The 27,886-nt window shown below is 34.6% G+C and overlaps 2 protein-coding genes across 6 annotated transcripts; one reads left to right on the top strand and one right to left on the bottom strand.

The window, feature by feature from the left end:
- Nucleotides 1-22: 22 nt before the first annotated feature.
- Nucleotides 23-27,391, bottom strand: bves (popeye domain cAMP effector bves). Of its 4 annotated transcripts, none has more exons than XM_017166068.3 (8): nt 27,156-27,391; nt 20,023-21,150; nt 6,651-6,808; nt 6,459-6,561; nt 6,241-6,390; nt 5,637-5,778; nt 1,484-1,516; nt 23-244 (listed from the first exon to the last, which is right to left on the bottom strand). In XM_017166068.3, the coding sequence occupies exons 2-8, from the start codon at nt 20,587-20,589 to the stop codon at nt 180-182; spliced, it is 1,218 nt and encodes a 405-aa protein (XP_017021557.1). In that variant the 5' UTR covers nt 20,590-21,150; nt 27,156-27,391; the 3' UTR covers nt 23-179. The 4 variants fall into 4 exon arrangements, with proteins under 4 accessions (XP_017021557.1, XP_017021554.1, XP_070144269.1 ...); XM_017166065.3 differs by lacking the exons at nt 23-244; nt 1,484-1,516 and adding an exon at nt 2,490-4,852 and having other exon boundaries at nt 20,023-20,755; nt 20,891-21,150; nt 27,156-27,388; XM_070288168.1 differs by lacking the exons at nt 23-244; nt 1,484-1,516 and adding an exon at nt 2,490-4,852 and having other exon boundaries at nt 27,156-27,388.
- Nucleotides 13,973-19,567, top strand: LOC108074157 (kinase and exchange factor for Rac A). 2 transcript variants are annotated; one of them, XM_070288146.1, is made up of 3 exons: nt 13,973-14,970; nt 17,762-18,012; nt 18,084-18,332. In XM_070288146.1, exons 1-3 carry the CDS (start codon nt 14,315-14,317, stop codon nt 18,116-18,118), a joined length of 942 nt encoding a protein of 313 aa, XP_070144247.1. In that variant the 5' UTR covers nt 13,973-14,314; the 3' UTR covers nt 18,119-18,332. The 2 variants fall into 2 exon arrangements, with proteins under 2 accessions (XP_070144247.1, XP_017021553.1); XM_017166064.3 differs by lacking the exon at nt 18,084-18,332 and adding an exon at nt 18,416-19,567 and having other exon boundaries at nt 13,974-14,970.
- Nucleotides 27,392-27,886: the final 495 nt, after the last annotated feature.

Genomic DNA, 27,886 nt, shown 5'->3' with positions numbered 1-27,886 from the left:
TAAATTTTCAATTATCTATATATATATATGTATATATAAATAATTCTGTATAACGAATCATGGCTTTTAGTTTTGTTGTTTTCTTTTCCGGGACTTCCGTTTCCTCAGCGTATGGCCTAAAATATACATCTAATAATACTCAAAACACACAAGTCTAAACAATTCGTCGTCGATCCCTCTCAAACGGCCGTCTCATGATCAGTTTCATCAATCCTTCCAAGGCGCCAGGAGTTGGGATCCCCAGCTAAAATATAGACCGAAAAGAAAAAAAGAAAATAGGAAAATACCTTGAGTTATATACATAATTATTTTAATGAAATCTCAAGGAAAATTTATATTATATTGTATATTCGGCGATCATATTTAACAATTGATTTAAAATGTATTTTTTTTTATTTAATGTTATATTAATTGTTTGCTCTTTACATTTATTCAGGAAAGTGGATATAACACTGTAGAACGCATGCACAAATCTAAAAGCTTTTTGGGCAACAAAACTAGGCATGGTCACACTACAAAAATTGTAACACAGACTCAGAGAAAGATAGATAGTTTTATAGACAGAGAAAGAGACAGATACACACACGACTAACATAAGTACATACTCTGCTATGCGGCATTTAGTTTAGAAACCCCTTGCCCCAGGACTTTTGAACAAAATTTAACAAAAATATTTAACAAAGAACGGACAGAATTTTTATATTATTTTGTTATTTAATTTTGGTTTGAACATAAATTAAATATATTTAGTTTAATTTATTAGGTATGACTTTTCACTAAACAAACCAAACAAAAAACAAGGCACATCAAAAATGTAATAAAATTATTATACATATACTTTTCTAATTTATGTCCACATATATTATGCTTCATCAATTGAATTCGTTTTGCTTTATTAGAAATAATTTTTAATTATTGTTCACTCATGTACAAATATGCTTTATAAATGTGGCTGAAGGCCTTACTAAATTAACTAGAATAAGGATATCGATTTTCCAGTCTCGTAAAATTTATCTGAACATGAAGGAATGGTGCTGTTTATAATCGATTATAGCTATTCTTTTATCGAACCGAAAAAATTTGATGGGTCCCTGTCAATGTTATTCCCACATCTACACCATAGAACAACAAATCTTTTAGCGGGGACTTTATCTGACAGCGAAAAAGACAGCGACTCGAAGAAATAACATTTTAGATAGCCAAACGCTACCGGTGCTTTGAGTAGAGTGCGTTGTGTCTTCTTACTCTGTGTTTAGTCTTTGACGATCGGAAAAAATTACCAGCGGTTAGACAAAGGATTAGCTTTTATGATTAAATATCTGTCAGGGACTTAAACACTGAATGGAAAAGCAGAGCCTTAAAGATTTTTCTTTGCCTTTTTTCAATATATTTTCATCTTCTTTAAGATATTGTAATTTTTTATTTCAATTCGAGGCTATATATATACATATATATATCCTTTTTATTGGGTTTATCAACTTACCGCAATCGTAGTACTTCGATATCCTGGGCAGTGCTGTTTTTGGATGTTGTTGTTGGTTTGGATTGTAGGTGTTGGTTGTAGTTTTGTTGTAGTTGTTGATTAACGTTTATGATGCGAGTTTGGTTTGGAACGTTTACGTTAGACATACAACAAAATTATAGTCACCGAAAAAATAGAAAATCAAATACATAAATTTTATCACAAATCAAACACATACATACATATAATTTGTAGAACGTAGAATATATAGAAGGTGGGTGGGGGGTATCCAGAATGTGAAGTCAGACACATACATATATAGTAATGTTCATATATGTATGAAGGTAACACATAAATCCTAGACTTTCATTTTTATATTTTTTTTATATAAATCGAATGAAATTCCAAAAATCAAGTAAATAAAATATGTGCTAGACTCTACAAGTGAATATATTTTGATGAAAGGATTTACAATTTTGGGGAATGAAAAAACACTGACCTACTAAAATTTTGTTGCATACTTTTGGGCATATTTTTTGGAGGTTTTAAAAATAATAAAGCTTTATGGAAAATCCTTTAATCCTTTATCATCGTATTTCCCAGTTTTAAGTAGCATTAACTCCTCTAGTTTTTAAGCAAAGTTTTAGCACCAAATAATACTTTTGATATATAGTAATATCATCATTGTCGGCTGCACTTTGTGTGTAACTTTATGGAAATGCTTAAGTATTTTTTGTTTTGCTTACAAAGACACTCCCTTACACTGCACAAAAACGTATCCCCAGACAATTAACACGCGGCAAACAATTAAAAAACAAATATATTTACGTACATATATAATTTGTTATTGTTTTTCTGTTTTCCCATAGCGACGGCTGACCAAATAATTGCGAATTAAAATAAAAAACAAATCAATGCCATTTGCGCCAAAATAATGCTAATAATGATGTCAAATTGGTTGAGCGCGCGTGCCTAGCCTCTGGCACATGATATATTCCGTCTCCCGATCCGTGGTATTATCTCAAATACTTTATCTCAATATAACATACATACTCGTATGCGAGTGATTCGTTTATTAGCTTTTGTTTTTGGCTTGTTTACACATTCACATTGATTTCGTTTCGTTCATTACACATTGGATATTGGTTAAGGGGGTTATGTACATAAGATATATGTAAAGATTTAATAAGCTATTGGTCATATATATTCTATATGTAAATATGTATATACAGAGACTTAGGCTATGCTATTTCTTACATTATCCCAATAATTATTCGTTTTTATTTTTTAATTAGTTTTCACGCTTTCTGTTAGCTCAATTTGTATGCAAATAAAATCAGCAATAAAGAAAAAAAAATAAACAAATCAAGTGCATAAAATTAATAAAAGAGATTAAAATAATAATGTGTTAAAGACATAATAATTTTTATAGGGGTCTTTGTGTGCCAGCACAGTAAATTTCCATTATGAAACTCCAAAAGGTATCTGATTTTCGAATCTAAACTTTTGCACTTAAGAAACAAAAACAGAGATAATATAATAAGATGAGTAACGTTTTTTTTTGTTTGTTATCGATTGTTTGTTAATTATCCATATTTTTAATATAAGATCTTTTACAAAAGATGAATGATTTTGAAACTATATTTGAAGTTTAAAAAAAGAACTTCTAATTTATTTACAAAGCGTTGAGAATCTTTATTTTTTGATATAACCCGATAAACTGATAATAACATATTTAAATGCATTTTTTTTTTTTTTTTTAATTTCGTTTTCTTCTTCCCAAAATATATATGAAATAATTATGTTTACTACAAAATTACTCTGTACAATTGCAATTTTTAATCTCTTTATGGATATTGTTGATATAATTTGATTTGATCTTGCTAAACGCTGATTTATATTCAAGACCTCAGCTTTAAGTTGTCTAATAATCGATTAATTTAAAGTCCAAAACCTTGGTTTGAGCCGTCTAATCGAGAAATGCCCACTCCAACTATAACTATAATTCGTGAGCAATCAAGTGTCTTGTTTAACTACAAACTCAATGCACACAGCCATGATAAGTCAAAATAAATGTTTGAACTGAACATAAATTGAAAACTTCAATAACTGGTTTTAGACTGTAACTAAAAATGATTGCTTTTTGGTAAGGATTTTTTTTTTCTTTCTTTTTGAGTACATTTCCGCTGCGATGGAAATTTTATGCTGAACAATTGCTGGAGTGACGAGGAGTGTGTGTGTTTGTTTAATAATAAGCTAAAAAGTTTACATAAAAAATCATCGAATCTGTTTTGGGTTGTACAAAGATTGGCTATTAGAATGATTAGATGGATTATTATTATTTTGATTAGTGTGTTTACTATATAGTTGCTATGCTACGTAAGTATGAAATGACTTTAAAGATATTTAATGGCCTAATATTCCATTGTCACATTTTTAACACATATATTTTCCCGAGCAAATGTACATTTTAGAGCGACATGTGAGCTTATTATTTTTTTTCCTTTAATTTTCATGAATTATCTGCAAACAAAATAGTTAATGATTTAAAAATTGCACCTTTACACTTTTAGATTAATTTATCGAAACAGTATCGATATTTGACGCCAAAATAGATCAATAAGTCGATATTTTAAAGTTAAAAAATATATATTTAAGCGTATACAAATAATTAAATTAAAATCTGTTTAATATACCAGACAAATATAATTGAAAGGGAAAACAAATGAATAAAATATTATCGAAAAAATATGGATATTACCGAAATAAGTTATTTTGTAATATTTAATATGTTGATATACCAAAGTATAGAAAAGAATCATATAACATAAAACATTCAAATAAATTGAATAGTAATAACAATAAAAATATCGATAATTTAAGGTTAAATGCGATAAATTTCGATATCTACCCCTACTCTGTGGCAAATGACTCTGTCATAATATTAGAATTCTTTCACTTTTCCTTAGAATTTCCAAGATTAAAAGAATATGTACATTTGGCAGAATGTGATAAAAAAATGTGCCAATGGAATCGGAGGCAGCTCTTTCGGTAATCGGTGATTGTTGCCTTTGTTGCTGATGTTCGCGATGATTGATGATGGATAGTCAGAGTTGGGATTGGATTGAAGGTTCGATGACTGACTGAGGAGGCTCCGTGTGTGCGTGCGTGGGTGCGCGTGCAATAGATTTATTATCTCTTTTTTTTCTGGTTTGGATTCTATTCTTTATTCTCGGCAAGTATTCGTATTTATTGCATAATATTTTCAGATTGCACTTTGCTCGATATTGGTGGCGCTTGTTGTGGCTTCTGGTTGTTGTGGTTCTAGTTGTTGCAGTAGTTGTTGTTGTTGTTGTTTGTACGTGCGACCAAGTAAAGGAACATGCTCTTCTAAAATTAGAGTTTTGTTGTTGTTTGTTTGTTTTTTTTTGCGTAGAAAAAATGTAAACAAAACAGAAAAAAATAAACGAAAAATCACAAAATGCACATAACATAAAATAATTAATTAAATTAAGATTTATATATTCTAAATATTTAAAACTATAATTACAGGGTTTAAGTGAGAAGGGAGGTTTTCGGTTTATTTTTTGGCCATGCAAGAAGCCCCGTTAAAAGCAAAAAGCTTGCGTGCACACACAGAGAGAAAGAGAGAGGGGGGGAGAGGGGGAAAGCAGCGACAGAAATTCATTGAAACTGCAGTTGAAAACAAAGATTCCCAAAAGAGGAAAAGGAAAAACACATCTAGAAATATTTCACTACACAGCAGCGGCCACAACTATAGTATTTTCTTAAATTTAATGTATTAATGTATTTTCAAATTTCTGAACAGGTTTAATATTCACAGTAGTTCTTATTATTGAATTTTTATTTCGTTTTTGAATAAGAAACCCTACTATATAATAAAAATTAAACAAAAAAAAAACAAAAATACTAGAGACTTTAAGTTTTAAAATGTTTGTTGTAAAAAAGTAGGACTGCATTTTAACAATATAATTTTTTTAAAATTTTTAAAAAATTATTGGAAATATGTTAGTAACGTGGTTTTTACTTAATATGAATGATATAATCTTTACTATTATTTGATACTATTTTGTTAGCCGCAGTTGTATAGGTTAAGGATAGGGGGAATCTTAAGAGAGAGACAAAGAGAGAGAATTATGGGAGTGGCACTCACCCTGGAGCTGCCTATTGATCAGGGCCGTTAGTCCATGGCCCACGTCCACACTCTTTTTGAGTATCAACATGGGCTTGTCCTCAGCATCCTCTGCATATCCACCCGATGGCAGGAAGCCATTGCTGGCTATCGACTCGCTCACCTAGGAAAAAAATTTAATTAAATAATACGGTAATACAATATTCTTTTCATTTTACATTTGTTTCTTATTTGTTTTATTGACATGGGATAAAAAATCCTTTTAAAAATGTGCCTTTAAATACTCAAAAATGAATAAATCTATATTTATCGATGTATATGCATCGATATTTTAACTTTGTTACGATCAATGGATATTGTGTTTGATATATTTGATTTTTTTATAGTTCGATATATTTGGAAAAAATTTCTATTTCAAAAATAGATATTTTTCGATATGAATATTTTTCTTATATATCGATATATTTTTCGATATTTTAAAATACGATATATTTACGATTTCTTTTACGATACTTTTGCTATGATATTGAGTTTAATATTTATGTCAAAATATGTATCATGTCGAAGTTTTCCTCTGGATATATATTTTTTTATTTATTGAAATTGAAATGAACTCAATCCTTACCTGGGTGACTTGCATGAGTTTCTTGACCACATCACGGCCTAGAATGTGATCGAAGACGGTCTGCAAGAAGGGCTCGGCCATAATTGACAATTTGAGCTTGTCGCGGTGCCAAATCAACACCCGCGACTCCTCCATCGCCATAATGGAGACCTGTTTCACAGAGAGTTATCAGAGTTATTGAAATACTTGTAAGCGCAAAAAGTGCTGACCACACCCACCTGAAAGTAGTCGTCGGTGGAGACGCCAAACCATTCCGGCGAGTCTAGGAACTGATGGGGAAACACAATGTGCAGGGCTCTCTGATGCTGTGACACCACCAATCTGCGGAAAGAAGCAATGCATTTCGATTCATTTCTTTTCATGGGAATGTGTCATCTCAGTCAGACTGCATGACTCTTCAACACACTCACTTGCCGCTCAGCACCAGCGACAGGCTGTCGACCTTGGTGACCTTCTCCTGGGCATAAACCTCCTGGTACTTCAGAGCACGTATCACCTTCATGCAGTTGAGCACCTTTTTGAACTGATGGCGGGTCACGTGCAAAGGCTGGAAAAGCGCCAGGTAAACCTGAAAATAAAAAAATCACACACACGATGAGGATAAGAATTAATCTCAATTAAAACTAGTAATCAGAATTAATCTCTCGCTCTAAAAATAAATATTTACGCAATCTAAATAATATACAAATTATATATTTTTCCTATTAGCTGATAATAGATCGATTTCTATAGAGTATTCCCTTCGGTCTCTTAAAAACTATATCCAACAATTCAGAGATTGATTAACATTAACAGCCCGCAAATGGTTTTGCTTAGTCATACTACGTTTTTTGTTCCCGATGTGTTCACATAAATCGTCAAGTTTATATGCGCATAATTTGCTGTCATTTGTAATAAATAAAACGATTTCCAATCCCAATATGGAGTGGAAACTCCCCTAGACTTTTTAACAGATTTCAATTTTCTGTCTAAGACTTGAGAGCTTCTCTGTTGTCAACGATCAACAAAAAAAGAGAAGAAAAAATCAAACAAATCAGCAAACAATAATCGGTTGGAGCATGCAAATAAATAAATATTATCGCTGATCGCGAGTGCTAACTGTTTTGCATTGCATCAAGTACAACAACCCATAATCGCGCCCCTTTTCCCACTGCTCTATTTACCTGCTATTAACTTTGGCATACACTGAGCGGAAATATACATGTTAGATATAACAAATTAGCGAAAAAAGTTGTATTTAATATTAAAATATCAATACAGTATCGATGATATTTTAATATTTGCGATATAGATACATATGATCGATAAATCGATATTCTTTTTGATATATCTGATAATATAATACGAAAAATAAAGTAATAAATATATTAAAACCCTTAACCAGATATATTTATTGATAATATCAATATTAAATCGTGAATTGTGAAATTTTTCGATAAATAAATCAATTTTACGATATTTTTGTAAGAATATTTTTATCGATATAGTTTATTGTATTATTTATTTTTTTTAGTTTTCCTTAATATACATATATCGAAAATATTTTACATAATTTTTCTCTAGCATTTAAAATATAAATATTATTATAAATTATCAAATTTTTAATTAAAAAAAAAAAAACAAAATTATTTAAGCTCTTTTATTTATTATTATTATTTTTTTTTTTTTTTTTTTTTGTGTATATTTTCATGTGCTAGAACCTGCCGTGGTGGTGGATGAGCTTGAGACCCACAGAGGCCAGCCAGATTGGGCCCACCAGCGATCACATGTCCAAAATGTAAGACCCGTGGTGGCAACAACAGCGTCGCTTCTCTGTTGCTATGCAAAAATATTGTGCGATTTGCTGACGCAGCCGTTAAGACAGACCCGCGCCCATGCCCCTTCTCCACAAACTTAAAACCCAATCAGCCCCCACCTTCCACACACACACGCCGCTGGGGGTAGCAACCATGGGAGGCGATCGCATTGCGAGCTACTTGAAACGTTGGCAACTTTCAACTGTTTGGACGCTACCCAAAGTTCAGGGTATATTAGACCAAATTATATCTCTCAAATAAATAAATCCTAAATATATTAAATCTCCTTTTTTATTGGTAAAAGAAATTTAGAATGTGTCAAAAAGTATGCAATGATATGTATCAAGTCCACAATAGGGAATTTTTTTAAACTTTTGGAAACTGTTTTAATTAAAAGATTAAAAAAACTGTCACAATAAACAAACGATTCATCAAATACAAATTACGCTTGGATTTTGAAATATCACTTTCTAACTTTAAAGAAAAAATTTAATCAAAATTCTAAGATTTTATTGCATACTTTTAGACGCATATTATAGAGATTTCAAACCCCTATTATTTTAATACACAATAAAATCATAATATATACATATATATGCAAAACAAAACATAATTTAGACACCAGCTAAATTTAGAACACTACAAAATTAGTAATGCTTTAGTCAGACAGAGTCTCCCTACCTCCTGATTGCATTTTTGTCGTTTTTTTTTTTTTTTGAGTATTTTGAGGCAGTGGCAGCCACAACGACAAGCAATAACATTAAACATTAACGAGTTTGCAAAATAAATAAATAACATAATCAAAAGTTTAGCACAGGGCACTGACGGGAAGGGGGCGGACATACAAATTGTGATCCGGGGCAGGTTTTTGGTGGCGGATTCAGTGAATCCAGCGGATCGTTTTGCGATTTGCAACAGTCGCCGCCCGGTCGCCGGCCGCCAGTCGCCGCCAGTTGGTCGTCGGACATTGCCGCAAATGTCCGAGTCACGTAGGCCAGAGCTAAGCCAAGCTCAGAGAGCCACAAAATACAAAACAGCAGAAAAAAAAAGTACTAAAAATAATATAAAAAAATATCAAACAAAAAAAGTATAAAAATCCACAGCAACAGTGAGAGGAGAAGAGCCGCAGAAGCTGAATCCAGGGGCAAAGACAGCCCCAGATACAAATGCACAGGGAAAAATATATACTTCATTTTACAAAATAAATATATAAATAAATTATCAAACTAATTATAAATAATAAATGAATTCATTTGATAGAATTAATTTTACATAAAATTCTATACATTTTTAATCAAATAATTTTGAGCTATTAGTAGCACTGTTTTGTTTTTTTTTTGTCTGTGTACTGCTGATTATCAGCCTCTTGATGATACTGAACTGATGTGTGGATGGGAACTTGGCTGGGAACTGGAAAATGGGAGAGCCGGGTCCACTCGGAACGGGGATGGGCATGGGGTCGTTATTCCTATGCTGTGGGAAACAAAGTGCGGATTCCGTTGAGTTCGCTCGCAATTTGCAAATTGAAATCAATGAAAGCGAACACACGAATTCCAACAAAATATTACAACTCAACTAAAGCCGAAACCGAGCAGAAACAATTTGCGAGCGATCGTTGGCCAGAGATAATGCTACTCAACTTTGGATACAATCGGATCAGATGATAAGCAATAAGGTCACATTCATAGTTTCAAATTAGAAAAACGACAAAAAAAAAACTGGTATATTACAAAAAATAAAGTGGAATACTAAGAAAAATGTTATTCTACAAGAAACATGTATAGGACTCTTCCTTGAATGACATAATTTATATTAAACTTTATGTTAAATTTGTAAACTGTTATACAATTATAACAGTTTTCAAAAAGGAAACAAAAAATTCTCAAATTGAAAGCTTTTCTCCTCCCAAATTGTATTTCTCTCTGTGCAGTCATAAAAGCTAATTAGACCCGAAAGATTTAATAAATAATGACAGGCGAAGTCTTTGGAAATTTGTATGAATTGATTTCTCCCTTATCTGCTCGACATGTCAACAATTATTCATAAGAAGACTCCAATTAATCGCAAGAAATTCTTCTGGAGCATCCCAGGGGAAAAATTGAAGCTTATAAAGCTTGACACTAATTACTTCCTTATTCGATCGATGATGTTGCTCTCTTTCTTCACCCAATCAATGATGTTGCTCTTTCTTTTTTTCTTTATCTTTTAAATCTTTTTTTCCGCCTTTGGTTAGCTCTTAACTGACCTGCCTAAATATATACTATATGGAGAGATCATAGGAGAGGACAGGTGGTAAGTGGCAGGTCGAAGAAATGAGAGGCAAAGAGAGTAAATAAAACCAAACAATTGCAGTTTCTCTTTGATTAAGAGAGCGAAAGTCCCAGGCCATAAGGCAGTCGGCAACAGTGGGTTGTAAAAAGATAATAAAAAAAATAAATATGTGCACACGTAAAGTCAATCGTGTAAAAACAATGGAGTAAACAATTCAACGCCCCGTAAACAACCATCTTATTGTGATAACAGAAGCAAACGCTCCCCCTTTCTCGCTCTTTACCTCTCTGGCTTAAATCGGTCTCTTATCATGAGCAAAAGAGTTGTGGACGCAAACTTTGACGCTCCGAAAACGAAACCATTTATGGTGAAATACCAGTTGATCTATATTTTTGAAGAGGTTTTGATTATAAAATTGGTTTAACTTTTTACTGTACTTTTTGTACTTATCTACCTCAAAAAACTTCTCTTCAAAAACTTAACCCTATATGACTCATGCTCAAGAATGGGGGTAAGGCATTTGGGTGAAATGGACGTCTATATCTTCCCTTATCACGTGGGCCGTCGTTTTTGTTTGCTTTTGTGTGTGCTTTTCCATCATAGGGATTACACGGGGAATTCGGACAATGATCAAGTGAAGGCGCGTGGGTGGATTCCGCTAGGGAGGGGGCGTGTGAGGTACAAAATATTTTTCCTATCATAAGTATCTGTTGGACGAGAGCCATCACAACGATGGACAACTGATGCCTGATGCTGACGCAGACGTGGACACGCGGACGTCTTTCATCAGAGCTCCTCAACAATACTGTGGTGCGTCAAGGTGCCAAAAGAAATCACAGCCACAATCATATGACGCGAAATACGGCCGGGCACGTCCGCCACATTTTAGGCAAATAAATTGAAATTCGCCACACCGACTTTTGTCGGTTTAAAAATACACGACACCAAATTTGCACTAATTTAAAAAATCTCTTAAAACTCTTAAAACCGTACAAAAATGAAATTAAAACAGTCCAACACTCTCATTTTTCGTCTCTTTTTCTCCCTCGTCTCTCCCTCAGAGTTTAAAAAGAAACTCTCATTTGCTATTGCTTGTGCATTGCAGGTTCAGAGGCATGCGAAAAGAAACTTATCCACATATTTTTGTGATTCTAAGTGTAAAACGAAAATAACTCGTTTTGCGATTGCTGGTACATTGCAGGTAAAGAAAATTAGTAAATCTACGGCAACAACAGTTTACGATTTCTTATACTAATATTTGCTGAATACTTGTTTATATCTCATTTCTTTATTATTTATTTTTAAATGTATCTGTAATATCGTAAGAAACTACACTTTATTGATCACCATTATCATATATTCACTCTTGATATATTAAAAGTATGTGTTTAAAATAGACATAGCATATCTAAAAAATTGTGTGCTTTATCTTGAAATTAATCATATGTTTTGTAATATTTTTCATTGATGGATCGGAGCAGCTGATCACTTGAAGTATTTGATTTTGTAACTTTCTTGCTTTAGATTTTTATTGAAAAAACTATTCCCTTGCTTATTATTGATCGTTGCATTTGATCGATTGACTCTACCATTTCCAGATATTTGATTTTGAGATTCATTCATTAGTAGGGTTTTTGTTGCTTTTTTTTTTTTGGAGCCGCCGACGCCGACGATTGGGGAACGTGTGCGACATAACAAGAGGATTTTCGGTGCCGGCAAATCGGATAAGTTATACATGGAGAGTGCCTTTCTATATACGATTCCCCTGGTGTTGTTGGCTGTGCCCACAAAACTGCTCATTATCTAATTGCGGTTCGAATCCAATGCGTTCTGTTGTCAATTTGTTTGGCCGGACGTAGATCTCTCCGATCGAGACGACATCGATCGCTTTTGGGGCCTCCCGCTTCCTTTTTGTGCATACAAATGTCGGCATTAATTCCGATTTTGGACCCCCCGATTTGCGGCCAGACATCGTGACATTGATCATCGCAATTTCTTGGCCACTCATCGTGGCTCTCAAGAATCGCTCAACGGATATATGTATATTCGTATATAAAACGTATATCCCGGGTCTGTTCGCTCTGTGATACTGGGGGTCCGGTGCGTCCACTGATTGGCCATGATTAAGCCTTATAGCTTAATCAATTTCGCTTTACGGCCTGACCTTTAATCAAACTAATCAGCTTGTTTATTCTATTTTTTGCCAGTCTGAAATTGCGTGTGCCTTGCCTTCTTTTGCGCATTACTTCTGGAGGTAGTGATGCATGGCGATCTCTGGCCTGATGCAAGAAAGTGGTCAGTTTTTGGCTAGGACCTTGACCTGCAATCCAAAACGAACACGACTGAGTTTGGTGGCTGATTCACGTTGATACTCAATCGTTCTTATCCTTATCTTTTGGACTCTTTAAATAGATTTCATTTGGTTTAGTGGAACTTTCATCAAACCCTAGGATTGCATTATTGCAAGACATGTGAAAAAATAGGTATAATTTTAAATTATGGCATGTTAAATAGCGTTTACTAGATATATGTATGTAGCTATTTAACTTTAAAAATGTCTAGATTTAGTCACAAAATTTAAATGGGACAGAGGAAGTGCAGAGAAATAAGCTTACTTTTCTTAAATTTGGATTCTAGCTATTGAACTTCTTTTGTCATGTGATTTTCTATGTCTTCCAGTGTCACTTAGGGTTATTACCCCCTAGGGGATACCACAGGTGAGACATTAGGCCTTTGGGTAATCGATATTTCCCAAACACCTTTTTCTTTAAGCCACACATAGATTGGAAATTAGAACAGTTCCCAGAAGCAACGTCAGTTGTCGTAATCAAAGTATTCACCGAAGTTTAGCAAGTTGACTCATTTGGAAAACATGAATTGGTAGATCCAAAGATCGGGGATTGCTCGATTGCGTTGTGACGTCAAAGGAATTTACGCTTGCTTCGAAATTCAAATTCTTCGCTGCCCGCAATTTTTTTTGTAGGAAACTAACTAAATGTGTCGATGGAAAGTTTCCGAAAGAGAGAGAGGAAGACCGGGAGATCGGCACGGAGAGAGTGAGAGAGAAAGGGACGCCCGAAGGTTAGTCCGAAAACTATTCACATGTGGCGCCCATTTGTCAGGTGCTTATAAGGCGGTAAAAATGTCAAACGATTGCAGCGTGACAGCCCGATTTAATTGAGGCGCTCTGAACTGGCAGAGGCGCGCTCTCTTAACTAAGTAAGCTCTCCCTTTGGGGGCTTACGGTTTAAGAGAACACCTGCAGCAGGCACAGCCTCCCTCTCTGCAAGACTGAAGTTAATTCCAGTTGGAAATTTGGGAAATATAAATGAACGTATGAGATACATATGTAGATAAAATCCAGAAATTCAAAATGCTGTTCAGTTTAAGATAATAAATTAATGGCTACTCCTGCACTTGAGCCATTTTGTGCACCCCGCCCCCTTTAGCTTTAACAGATAACCAGCTGATCCGAGTGCAAAAATATTGAACCTGCAGCGTGAAAGCCAAAGAGAGCGATCAAAGAGTGTGAAAGCGAGAGAGGAACGATCGATCAGGCGAGCACGCGAGCGGAAGCAAAGCTTTGGCGTTGGCGAAGCGCAAGAACTGGCGTCGCGCCGCAGCGCCGCAACGCTGCTATATAAAACCAAATGGCATCGCCGACGACGTCCCATTCAAATATTCGCACACCTCAGCGCGCCGCGTCGTGGCCTCCCCAGAAACAGCCCCAGACTTTATTAACCCGAGCCCGAAACCCCAAAACCAAAGCCCAGTCTCCATTTTAACAAAAAAAAAAAAAAAAAACGCGGAAAATACAAAATTTAAGAAGCGCAAGAAAACGCCAAAAGCCCAAAGTTTAAAACACCCCGAAAAAAGTTACACCACTAACACCGATTGGTTTTTTTTTTTTTGCTGTGCGAGCAATACAAAGAAAGAAAGAGTGTGTTCTCTAAAAAAAGGAAACAAAAGTAAAACAAAAAGAAGGAAGAAAGGAAATCAATGCAAAGATGTGCCACAATTCGGCTATTATGGAGAAAAACAACGACGAGCAGCAGATCGAACGGTACATGGCTTGCGGTATGCCCTCAAAAGCAGTGCGCAGCGTCAAGTACACGCTGAAGAAACGCGAGAAGAAGCTTCAGCAAAAGAAGGAGGCGGAAGAGCAGCAGCAGCAGCAGCAGCAGCAACAGAGGAGCCAACAACAGTTACTGGAGGACCTCGAACTGAGCAGCAGCAGCAGTAGCAGCAGCGACGCAACCAGTGACAGCGAGGATAGCGGCGCCGATGTTGCTCCTGTGACCAAAACTGTTACCGTTTCGGAGGTCACCTTTAAAGAACAAATCAACGCTGAGACAGCCGTCAAAAGGGCCAGCTTCAATAGCAACATAAACAGTGAACTTCTCAAATTCTGCCCGCACTACCGTAAAATGCAACAGCAGCAGCAGCAGGAACAAATGATGAAAGAGCAACAGAAAGAGGAAGCGGAGAGCGGCGAGATAACGGAACTGTCAGCAGCCGCTCTGAAAGCGCAGCAGCAGCGCAAGCTCAGCTCGATGGAGCCCTCAATGGACGATGCTCTGGCCATAGGCACCCAAATGACCCGCCAGGTGTCCGAGCGGATCACCTGTCTGGTGGCCCAGTTGCAAGCCAGTCGTTTATACGCGTAAGTTTCTTCTCAAAAAACGTAAAAAAAAAAAACCTAAAGAAATTCAATTGAAATTATAAAAGGAATTGAATATAAAAAAAGAAAAAAAAATGTAAAACAAATCTACACTATATATAAATATTTTTTTATAGGAGGAAATTTGTTATTTAACTTTACAACCTTAAAAAAATTTTATTTAAAAGAATTTGTATTTCAAATAACACACAAACATTTTCATTTCTTAAAAAAAAAATTGTAAATACATTAAGTACTTAAGTACATTAATAATATATAGCAATATCCGTTTACCATTCAATGTGTAGACTTTGGCACGCGCCTCACGTGCTTGTACAAAAATGTGAGGGGAGTGGCAGGAAGCTCATTAATTCGATTAATTCGTTATAGTTTGTGTTGTATTTTTTTCTATCCTATTAATTTATTTGTATTTTAAAATTCAATGATAAATAATATCAACTTTTTGCGGTCATTGATTGGAGGCAAAGATTTCCCTAATTTGTGTCATGTGACATAAGAAAATGGCATGAATGAAAGAGGGAGGGTATTAAGAATATATTAGAAAATGCTTATCAGTTTGTTGTCACGGCGGTGGAACATGCTGATCACACGCCCCTATTGTATATTTATTATAGACTCTGTCTGGCTGTTGTATTTGCTTTTTGCACGTTGTCTAGGCGCGAATGCCGTTATGCAAACAGAAATTAAAGAGAAAGAATGCAGCTAAAAAAGAAAGAAAGAGTGGAAATTAGAACTAATGCACGTGTGTCCCTAGCAGAATGTCAACCGTTAAGGAACCAAAGTCATTAGATCAAAATTAAAGTGAGAAATGGTAGATCTAGCAGCTTGTATTGCCAAAGAGTGAAGTGAGTTAATTAATAGAGTCTATAAGATCTTGATTGAATGGTTTTCTTTTTTATCAGAGTAGCAAATAATCTAATATCATATCATATCACCATCACCACCATCATATGATTATTAGCACTTTATTGATAATAACTGGCATCGGACGGAAAACTCGTGATATCCACGATATCGATACGTACGTTACTCCAAAGTATTTCAAGAATGTGACGTTAAAGTCTGGAATTGTAGGCAATAACATATATAATTTGTTAAGGTTTTTATATCCCTAAAACCTTACCTAACAAATACAAAATGTGATTCATAGGGATTTTAACAACTGCAAGCATTACTAATTATAATTGGAATAAATATCTATAAATACGGTCACAAAATGTTGGTATCATATTTATTTACCTTGACCGAATTGCCTGACGCCATGCGATAAGTTCACCCCCTCTTGTCCGTTATCTCGTGATCAACGCAACGCGGTGACGAAAACTCGCAAGTCAATAGAGTTCCCCTAAAGACGCCCTGAATCATCACCAACCCAGGTGCAAAGTGCAAACGGGTTCTATAAGCGTTCCATACATAACGTCACTTGAAAGGGAAGAGCTATCAGGGTTTTTAGGTCACAAATGAGGCCAAAATATTAGTGCAGTGTCTCTAGTCTAGATTATATAGCAGCTAAAATTGTGGATTTAGAAACTAGTTTATGATTTGTAAATGACTGCGTTACTAATTATTATTTTAAATTCATTTATTTATAAATTATTCCGTCTGTAGTCTTTTTCATATATAGTTTCACCAGCTGTTCACGGTCGCCAGCTGATTCGCCCGAATTCGAAAGCTGTGCAAAAGTGCAATTGTGGCTATGTATATTTTCTATAGTTTCTGGCTTTAGTTCTGGTCTCCGCATTTAAGAGGGAGCAACGCTTGAAATATATACAATATTTGGTTGCATGCGTTTTCGCACGTACGCCACTTTGGCTTTGTATTTGCCGCATGACAAAAAACAAAATGCAAAAAAAGCAAGCAGCAAAAAAAAAATGAAATAAAAAAAAATTGAGAAACATAGAAAAATAGTGGCAGACAGATATGCAAAAACCCGAAAGGAAGGCAGACAGACAGACGACGCTACGAATGCGTAGACACGAGAAAGAGAGGTTGAAAAATTCGCGATCGGCCGACGACAAGTTCGTCACAATACAGTGGCGCATCCAAGGGGGGGTATATTCAACACCCCCTTTAGATATATCTACATATTTTCCGGATCCGCCACTGTGCGCGACACCAACGAATCTAATCAGACGACGACGAGGGCCACGTGTCTACGTAATAACCCACGACAACTATATCTATCTGGAGTTTGGACCATCGGACCTATGTATAACCGAATCAATTGAGCTCTGCGATTGCGTTTATAAATCTAGTTCGATTCCACTCCGATTATATGGTAGCCACTCGAGACTCTGTACACAGATTGTGTTGCGTCGACTTTCCTAGGAATAGACGCATCTGAGAGTAGATTGCCATTGCTATTTTTTAAAGTTAAGATTTATTTAGGCAGTAGGGTATATCATGGGGAAACTGACTTTAAATATTATACATGATATATTTGAAGCCAATTTCCTTGTCACTTGAGATTATTTATTATCCAAAAGTTAATTATTTTAAGACTTGAGTAATATTTTACAATAGAAAAAGTCTCTATAATTAAATTAGGATTTATACAGGCAGGTACATCATGTGATATTATTATAGGATTTAGATAATTATATCCGACTTTAAACTTAAATATTATAAATCTATTTAAAGGAAATTTCGTAATCATAGATTATTTATTATTCAAACTGATTTTAAAAAGTTTAATACAATTTAATATGCTAAAATATGTTTGATTATTAAAAAAAAATTACTTAAATTCATATCGAATTTTCTTCTCTTACAGAATTCTGACGCGTACAACACAACCAGCACACTTGATAGCCGTTGGCATATTGGCCTTTGTGCTGATGACTGTGGGACGCGATCTCATCGACCCAACGACAACTACTGTGACATCAGCAACAGCAACAACAACAACAGAAGCAACAGCAACACCTGCAACAGCAAGACCATCGACTATACCAGCGGCATTGGTCTATCTAGGCGCCTTTGCCACCCACTTTGGGTCGCAGATCTGGATGACATTTGTGTCTGGTAGGTCTATAAAAAAGTCATATTAAAGTAACATGTTTAGATCAGTAACCCAACCATATCACATTCAAAAGAACTTCAAGCATCAAAGGCAATCCATACATCATAAGACCAGGTCTAAGGACAATCTACAGGTTGGAAAAACTCCTCCTAATGTCATAAAAGTCAAAGCAAAATGAAAATCGCCAGCTCTCTGCTCTCGACAAAACTCTGAAAAGATCATCAACACTGATCTTTGATCTTGTTCATCTTTAGTCTTCAGTATAAATCTCTTGAAAGCGACGCTCAATCTTTAAGCAGAATACATAATCATAGTCATAGTCAAGCAAACTGTAACTACATCTTTACCGATCTTTACTTTTATAACAGAATACTAATCTATATATTTATTGTATCCTCCTTGCAGGTCTCTCGCTATATTTCTCCCTGCCACGTCACGTATTCGGACAGTGCCAGCAGATACTATTCCCGCGGTACTTCGCCCTCAATGCAATGCTCAGCTTAATAATGCTGGTCGTGTATGCCAAATACTTTTTGAGCGGATGGACGACGGCGGCTGGTATCCAAATGGGATCCCATGCACTGGCCACCGGCATTGAGGTGGTGGTGCGACTGTATCTGGTACCACCGATGCTGCAACTTATGCACGAGAAGTACAGGATCGAGGATGCGATTGGGAGTGGCCAGGAGGTTGGCAGTTTGGTTCAGGGCGATCTTGTCGATTGTCCACATTACCAGCGTATACACAAGGGATTCCGGCGCATTCACATGACCATTGCCATTGGCAATATGACCGTCATGCTGACAACGTGTCTGCAATTGTATTTTCTAGCATCGAAAATACATTTCAGCTAAGGCACTCAGCTAGGCGGATAGCTAAGAATTTAATTGAGAACAGGGGTGCCCAAGAAAATAAGCCATCTCTATACGAATTTTGGAATCAATTGTTAATTTGTCAATTTTTGAAATCGGAAAGTGACTTCTCTCTGGGCATTCCTTATAGAATAGGTCAACATCATCATCACCATGGCACATAAATCACAATACCAACCGTATATTTCAATGTTCAGTGCTTTTCTCAAAAATAGTAATATTGAACAATTGATTATATTTAAATAAACAAAAAAAACAACGAAAGTTCGCACAGCAAATATTACATTTCAATATTTACATCATCTGCTACGATTTTCCAATCTGATTTCCTGTGATAAACTCAGCCCGCCTCCCACCCCACTCCACCACTCTCAACCGCCAACCGCAGCAGCACATTTAGTCTATAGTCGATAGCCAATAATTTACACAGATTAATTAATTAATAGCCTAATTAATAATTAATTATATTGTTTTTTTTTATATAACTCAAATTCAGTACGTGTTTTTTCTGTTATTTATTAATTTATCGAAACTATGTATTTATGATATATTTAAATTAAAACAAGAAACGTCAATGAAAAGAAAACAAAACAAAAAACAACAAACACATAAAAATACACAACTTAAATCAATAAAAAAAAATATATTAAAGCAAAGTCGAAATCTTTCGCAAAAATTTAAATAATTGTTTTTCTTGAGGGTAATTTTGGTGAATGGTTTTAAATTAATTTAAATTAATTTATGAGTCATTTTTAAAAAATAATTATACAAAAAATATTGATATATTGAGAATTATATATATATATTATATATCGATATTTTATAAGAACTATTAAGAAACAACATAAATTAAGGGGAATATAAATATAAATATATTTCTCAAAAACAACTTCAAAATAATAAAATTTTAGATCCATATGTCAAATATTTTCTTTATGTCTAGAATATAGATTTTGGGGGGGAAAAATCGATATATCTCGATAAATTTGATAGTTGTATAAATATAGTCGATATTTGTTTCGATATTTAAAAAGGGTTTATATCCAAAAGGAGTAAGAAAATTAAAAGACAGCATCTTTTTTATCATATCCAAAACTGTTTCAAATTCAATAACAAAAATGCATTAAGCTTTCTACTTACCGCCTCAATTTCCTGCTCGAATCTCACCGGTCTCAGCCGGCACAGCACCACGACCAGGTAGACAAAATTCACCGCCATTCCCATTCCTGACCAGAGGACCACATCCGGCGTGCAGGCAACCAGATAACCATGCATGCCCATCATCAAACAGCCAATGAGGAGCATAGTTCGCATCCACAGCGAACCGTAGGGACCGTGCGGGGCCAGGAAGGCGAGAAAAAGGAAGGCCCAGCCGAGCTGAAAGTATAGATGATGCGGCTGTTGCCATCCGAGGCACTGTTCGATGGACCAATCACCGGGATTGATGGAGCGCAGGGTGCCGTTGTTGTCCCAGGTGATAGTGCCGCTGCTGGCGGCGCTAGTGCCAGCCGTGCTCTGTGCGATTAGGGAACCAGCTCCTGCCTCCGATCCTCCTGAGCTACCAGGTCCACCTGCTGTACCGCCGCCCGCCGCAGATCCAGAGCCCAGGCCGATGCCCATGACGCTACTGCTGGCGCTGCTGCCAGCGCTGTTGATTAGGGCGCCCATGCCAACGCCGGCGGCACTGCTGCCCGCCGTGCTGGGCATTCCAGTGCTGCTGCTGCTCCCGCCTCCTGCTCCTTGCACTCCTGCCTGCCTTCCCCTTCTTAGTTTCAGTCTGTCACTCTCCTTATATGTTGTCTTCGGGTTGTTTTGGTAAAAATCCAACAATATTGATCTCTCGTTATCCAATTGGTTGGTGTCCTCGCTTTAGCTTTTAATTTAAATTATTAATAATTTAAATGATTTATGGTTTGAATAATTTTTTTAACTTGTATAAACTGTAGCTGCAGGCTGTATCCGATGTTCGCATTACTTTAATATTATTTATAATAAATTGTTATCACACCTTGGAGACAATAAGAAAGCCAGCCACTCAGTGGTTTATGTCAACACTAAGGGAGCACACCTTAGCTTTAGCTGGTGCAAGACCTCGCTAGTTTGAAACTTTAAAAAGTTTCACTTGTTGTTTCCCTAGATGTTTCGTTTCTCCATTGACTCCTCGAAAAGTTAATAATAGAGTACGGCTCCGATAATAATGATGATGATGATGCTGCTGCTGCTGCTGCCATCGCCGTCGCATGTCACATTGTTGCATCGTTTGGGCAGCTGATGGAGAAACAAAAATATAACAAATTGTTACTTTGTGAGACAATTTTAGCCTTGGCAAATCAATAAATAATAATATAATCGATATTGCTGCAAACCTTTGGGAATTTGCTCAGCTTGTGCAGTAATTCCCAGAATTCATATACATATTTATAATTATATATGTGCCATTTTGAATAGAACTAGTCTAGGAATGTATTTTGATAGAAAAACTTCGATATTTTATATTGACAAATAAATAGCATCAAATATCTTAAACTTTGATCGAATTTTACGATAAAATATCGAATTGAATTTTTAAATATCGATATTACAGAAAAATATCCAAATTTTATGAATTTATCTCCTTCTATTAATATTATTTTGAAGTATCGAATTTATATCGAGATAAATCGAACGTTAATATATCGATTTATGTATAAACTTTCTCGTTAAAAATCATTACAGTGTTTTCAAATATATTCTGTGATTTTCTAATTTAAAAAAAATATATATTATAATATTCCTATCTTCAACTGACCTCTAGTTTGTATCTACAGATTCATTAAATTTTTTAATAAATCATCAATAAATCCACAGAACAAAGATCCCACCAGAATAACCAAAACTTGGTCAAAACTCTTCAGAGAATATATGAATCCATTGTACATATGTATAAAATAAAGCCACCTTATGTGTGTGAGAAAAGTCAAAAAGTTTTCGTTTGCTGGCTTCCAAAAATTTGGGTGCGGGAGAGCTAATACAGTTGTGGTTAATATAATTAAATAGAACATGAATAAATAAAAACAAATAATAAATAATAACAAAAGATTAGAAAATTAAAATAATAAAAAAATACAGAAAAATATAATAATTAAAAAAAAAAACAGAACAATTTTATGTTTTAAAATTTTTTACGCTAATTTAGTTAGATTCTTGTTTTATGTTTACCATTATATATATTACTTTAGATTTTGTATTTATTTATATTTTTTAATTGCTATAATATAATATGTTCCTATGCTCTAAAATATGGCACAAGATATTTTCATTCAAAGCTATAGCTATTATTTTGACCACAGCTGCATGTTCCCAATATGTATATGTGTATATTCTATATTGGGGTTGGTCTGAAGTGTGCAGAACCAAAACATTTCCGGCCTGGACTTGTGGACAATAAAACAAAGGCAACGAGAAGGACAGATAGCGCGAAAGAGGAACGCGCACACACCAAGAGGGGACGACGACAAAGGGCATTCAAATAATCAATTTGATGTCACTAAGTTCGTGGTCTCAAATGCACTAAGAAAAATTGGCATCAAATTTGATTTATTTGTAATCAAATTTAATTTTTTTTACACATTTTAGTGGTAGTTTCTTTCTTGGAAGTTTTATGTCGCTTATATCACACAATTATATATTGTTTTAAAACGATATTTGTATTTCTAATACCTCATAAAAAGTCCCTATAATCAAGAAATATAGTCATATTATATGAACCCACTAGTTTATGGTCTCACATCCTTCTCTTCTATTACCAAAACCCCATATAAATTGGATAAAGTCCTCAAAACCAATTTTTACTATGGCCATATCAAATAGGCATCACTAGTATTTTCCCTCTGTGCATTTTGTGTATTGAAAGCGGTCAGCCAAGCGATGACTGACAGTCTGACTATGATGATGATGATGGTGATGTCGGCTGGAATGATGATTACTCAACACTTTGGCAGCATGCTGGCTGCAACAATGATGATAATAGTGATGATAGCGCCAAGTGACACACATCATCAGCAACGCAAGCAAACAAACAAAGGCCACACTTTCTCGACAGAAAAGGAATTAAAACAAAAGCATGGTATAAATGACATTTGAGGTCTTCGAATATATGTTGTAGTAAATCAATACATAGTATGAAAATTGGGAAAAAAAATTAAATTAATATTAAAAGTTAAAGCTTGATTCAAAATGAAATTAAACCAAAAATCAATCATTTTTCTAGTGCACAATCTAAACACTGTCTTTAAACCCTATATATCTTGCTTGGTACGAATCTTTTTGTGTTCTTGGCAAAAGGTAGAGTTTTGTTTTAGTAAAAACAAACAGCTTTGACCCCTTAAAACCAGTTTTGCAGAACAATATTTTATATACTTTTTAAGCAAATAAATATAGTATTCAGATGTTAATTAAATTTATCACGTTTAGCATATCTATTATAAGGTTATAAATTAATGTTAAGTCTGTCACTTGTCTGGAATATAATTATATATTCATTACGTTTTTATTTAGTGTACAAAAATATGCAAATTCAATTTAATTTTCTCCGATTGTTATAAGAAAGATATACATTTTTTATACTATCAATAAATTTTATATATTTTAATATTATATATAAAATAAACAAAATATATTTAACTTCCTGTTTTTTTTTTAAGCACAAACTCCGGTTTAAAGAATTTTAGGTAAATTAACAAAACATACTGAAACAAAGAATTTATCATTAAGAAAATAATATAAAATAAAATATTAGTAAACAATTAAAAAATATATATATGTATGTATGATAAAGGGTAAATCAACTTCAATGCACCCACACGCACACACATTGTGGGCAGAGAAGATGAAGTCATCGTTTTGTTGCCTTGAAGAGAAAACAACAACAACAATAAATAAAACGAAGTCCACACCAGCAGCGAACAAGAAAACAAACACAAGCACAAAATAAATATATGTACAACTAAGCGCGACTTGGCTTAAAAGACCAAAAAAAAGTGAAGACCAAAACCAAAATGGGAACAACTCGAGAAATAAGCGCAAAAAAATTTACAAAAAAAAACTTTAAAACAATGAAAAATATATAAATATAAAGTGAAACAGAATATTAAAGCGGAAATATGTATAAGTTATGAAAACCTTTAAGCAGAGACGCAAAATTTAAAGTGTCATTATTTAATTATGCTATTTATTAACCCATTGAAAGCACTAAAAACTATTGCTTTTAGGAATATATTATAAAAACTTTAGTAGCTTGAATATATTTAAAAAACCTAAACTTCTTATTGCAAAAATGTCAATAACCTGATAAATGAGAGAGAAAATGGGTGGAGTGAAGAGTCCACAATGGGTAATGGGTGAAAAGCGGGGCATGGATCAATGGCCAGTAGTGACAATATATAGGTAAAGAAATGGGGGAAAAAGGCGGTGGTTAATGGTCAGAGCCTCTCCCCTTTTCTCTTTCCCTTTTTTTTTTGTGGCAAGGTAATTTTCTATCGAAGTCATCGATTGATTGGTGTTTGCTTAAACGCAATCAACGTAAAATTATCGTGTGGGAGGTAAAAGTATCTAATGAGATATCGCAATAAGATATTATATCCCTATTTGTTTGCATTTCCCTTCCAATTAGATGACTTGCTATGGGGCATGTTCAGGATCCTAATAAAACTTTCTAAACAGAATGGATTTTACACTAGCAATCTTTTAACTACATTGAAATCTTTTAACAAGAGTTATAAGTCAAAGAATAACGCAGATTAAATATTAACATTTAAAAGAAGGGTATTTTGAGTTCGACAAAGTAGTAGTAATAGTAAATAAAATATAACCCGCAGCGATCCCTATCTTGGCCGATTCTAATCGGTATTTGGCCCGCAGACAAATTATGGTCGCATGGGTCGTAATCCAATTGGAAGCGGAACATATATGTACATATGTATACATATATGTATGTTCATGACGGTGGCAATTCGAAATGTCGATAGAAAAGGGAAAAGTGAAAATAGAGGCACCCTTTCCTCAATTGTCCCCCTGGCAACAAGCCATAAAGTTGTAAGCATCGTAATAGTTTAATTACTTGAAATTAATTGAATGAAAAACACAGCTCTTTTAAAAACGAAAGTAAACGACTATGAAATACCCGGTAAGCAAAGCTTAAAGCGTTAAATTAGAATATATATATAATTAAATAACACTGTAATTAGCTATAAAAACCTTTTTTTATCATAATATTTAAATTAATTGCAATGGAAAAAATAGTAAAATAGTAAAGTATACATATATAATAATAAAAAAACAAACATTAAGCCGTTCCCCAGTGTATTGGCTCTTTCCCTAAATAATTATAAAATAACTTTGTAGCAGTTTTAGAAGGTGAAGCAAGTGGAGAGGCAACTTTTTCTCTCCGGTTTCTTGCCAATTTCCGTTTCCCACGCGTAAACAAAACAAAAAGCAGCAACAAAAAAATAATAATTATACCAATAACAATAAAGAGGCAGCAACATATGCCATATTCAATTTTTATATCTTTCTTATGCTCGAAAAACAAGGGAAAACAACCAAAGCAAGGCAACGGGTTGAAAACAAAAAAAAAAAAAACAAAATAAAAAAAACTAAGACAGCGAAAAGATACCAAATTACTTAATCACTCATTCACTTTGTAAATGGGTTGGGAAAAATGAATATCCATCGAAAATTGATGGATTGCCAGACAACCATGTTATTTTCGCAGTATATGTTCAATTTCAATATGTAACCCAAGCATTAAATATAAAAATATGTAAATTTGTAAACAACAAACGGATAGAAAAACCATTCCAATACATAGGGTATGTTTCTGTTAAAGGTTTTGGTCAAGTCTTTAATGGCTCTCTGACCGAAAAAATAATATTACCTTGTAAAAACTTTTACCCTACATTGGTTTATCCTAACGATAAAGTTTACCGAGCCGAAAAAGCCTTGGCTATGACTTCTTATCAGGGACTTTTTCTGTTCGTGAAAAACAAAGTAAACTTTTATCTAGATAATGAAGGAAATTTTTCAAGAAATTCTACAATGAATTCACAAAAAGATAAGTTGTGTATCTTATCTAAAAGCTTAAAAATTTAAATAGATATCAAATAGCAGTAGTTATTTAACTTTTTTTTATAATAATTACGATTCGCTGTTTGTTTTGTTTTGTTTTTATTTTGGTAAGCTTACACGTGACGATTTTCACAAAAAAATTAGTGAAGTAAACTAAGAAGACTTCACTTGGAAACTAACAGAGCCAATCCACACGCGGCCATTTAGGGAGGTTTTTCAATTTTCAATCTATTTTTGAATCTATTACTACATTTTTGGAATGCAGCAGCTGCTTTTGATTTCTGGGAAGCATTTTTTGTTTGCTTTTAATTTTCGTACTTAAATCAAAATTTCTCTCAATGGGATGCAAATTTTGCAATTGCTTTTTGTTGCTAGTTTGTCAACCGGCTATTTGAAACTCGAATAAATATACATTGTATATATGTATGTACATACGTACTTTATTTTGCCCCAATCTCACCTCTTCTTTGCTCTTTTAGGCAAACTAGCTTCCATAAATATACACGCACACACAAAACATATACTGAAAAGTTGCATGCCAGAAATGCTATGCAAATGCAAACACCCACACACCCTCTCACACTCACACACACACATGGGGGAGAGAAACAGCTGCAGGAGCTGGGGTTTGTTGCTGTTTTCCTCTTTACCAACTCCATATCTCCCTTCCCCAATCAGCCATTTCTACTTCTTCTTCTTGTACTTCTTTGATGCGTGCTGGCAACTGCAATCGCTGCCTCTGCCGACGCCGCTGCCACCACCCGCACGCACACACACATGCATCGTATACCACATTTTTTTAGAGCGTTGATGTTCGATTTTTCACCGTTCTTGCACTCACTCATACATATGTACGTATGCAACTTTAATGGTTATTATTAAATTAGTTTTGGCGCAACTTGAAAAAAAAGTCGAGCAGCAAACGCCTTCGCCGCCAGTCTCCTATGTACATGTGAGCCATGTATTGTATATGTAAATATGTACATATGTATATGACACCGAACACTTGAAAAAAATGAATGATTTTAACTATTCAATTGCAAGAACAATTTAAAGCTAATGCACACACACACACACTTTTCCTCTCTTTGTTGTTGTACGTTGTTTTTAATTCCTTTAACGCTCGAGTTTATTGTTTTTCTTAATGGGAAAAGCAAACTTTTATTTACCAGCAGAAGTCACTTGCATTTGTTCCGCGCTTGCGACAGGGCGATCCGATTTCTTTTGTGTTCTCGTGTATGGGAACCAGAATGTGTATTTTTGATAAATATCAATAGCAAGTTAGTTTATATTTTAGCCCGGCAATTAATCGGATACGAATGTTTCTTTTGTCATATTTGTCTCTTTTCGCAAGTCTTGTAGCAAGCGCTCGGTTGAAAAATAACAAAGATAGTATATTGCGGTGGCTTAAATATAAATTTTGTTCAAATGCTCTCTTCACCAGTGATGTCATTTTTTCGGAGCAAAAAAAGCTGAAAATAGCTGGAAAATGGGGGCTAATGAAAACCAAACGGGTATCAGTTTATGCAGATGATTATCTATCGTTAATAAAAGTAAAATAAATAATTATTTTAATATGTCTTTTGGCAGTTGCAGTTATGTTTTTTTTAAACAATATTTTCATTAGTCCGTTTAAGATAGCTACTTTCTAGCCATCAGTTCCGACAGCACTATTGAGACCCAGTATTCCTCTCTTCTGCGTGGGCTCTCTTTCTCTCTCCTTTCGCAAACGCACACGGTAGAAGTTTCTAAACGTGCAAATAATACAAGGGGATCAAATAGCACAACAAAATATAAGAATAAATACATACAATAAAGTATTTTAATTTAAAGCTTATTTACGCCGTAGCAGCGGCAATTGGGAGAGGATAATGAGAGAGATCGAGAGAGTGCAAGAGGG

The sequence above is a fragment of the Drosophila kikkawai genome, chromosome X (genome assembly GCF_030179895.1).
Source record: "Drosophila kikkawai strain 14028-0561.14 chromosome X, DkikHiC1v2, whole genome shotgun sequence".
NCBI classification, from domain to species: Eukaryota; Metazoa; Arthropoda; class Insecta; order Diptera; family Drosophilidae; genus Drosophila; species Drosophila kikkawai.
Note: the sequence above shows the minus strand (reverse complement) of the source record. Positions and strands in the feature narration are given on the sequence as shown.

Coding starts and splice junctions, on each gene's coding strand:
- LOC108074157 (XM_017166064.3), top strand. CDS start 14,315: ATGTGCCACAATTCGGCTATTATGGAGAAAAACAACGACGAGCAGCAG. Junction 14,971..17,761: donor CAAGCCAGTCGTTTATACGC/GTAAGTTTCTTC, acceptor CTTCTCTTACAG/AATTCTGACGCGTACAACAC. Junction 18,013..18,415: donor CTGGATGACATTTGTGTCTG/GTAGGTCTATAA, acceptor TCCTCCTTGCAG/GTCTCTCGCTATATTTCTCC.
- bves (XM_070288168.1), bottom strand. CDS start 20,589: ATGCCCAGCACGGCGGGCAGCAGTGCCGCCGGCGTTGGCATGGGCGCC. Junction 6,809..20,022: donor TCGAGCAGGAAATTGAGGCG/GTAAGTAGAAAG, acceptor TTTTATTTTCAG/GTTTACCTGGCGCTTTTCCA. Junction 5,779..6,240: donor AACTCATGCAAGTCACCCAG/GTAAGGATTGAG, acceptor TTTTTTTCCTAG/GTGAGCGAGTCGATAGCCAG.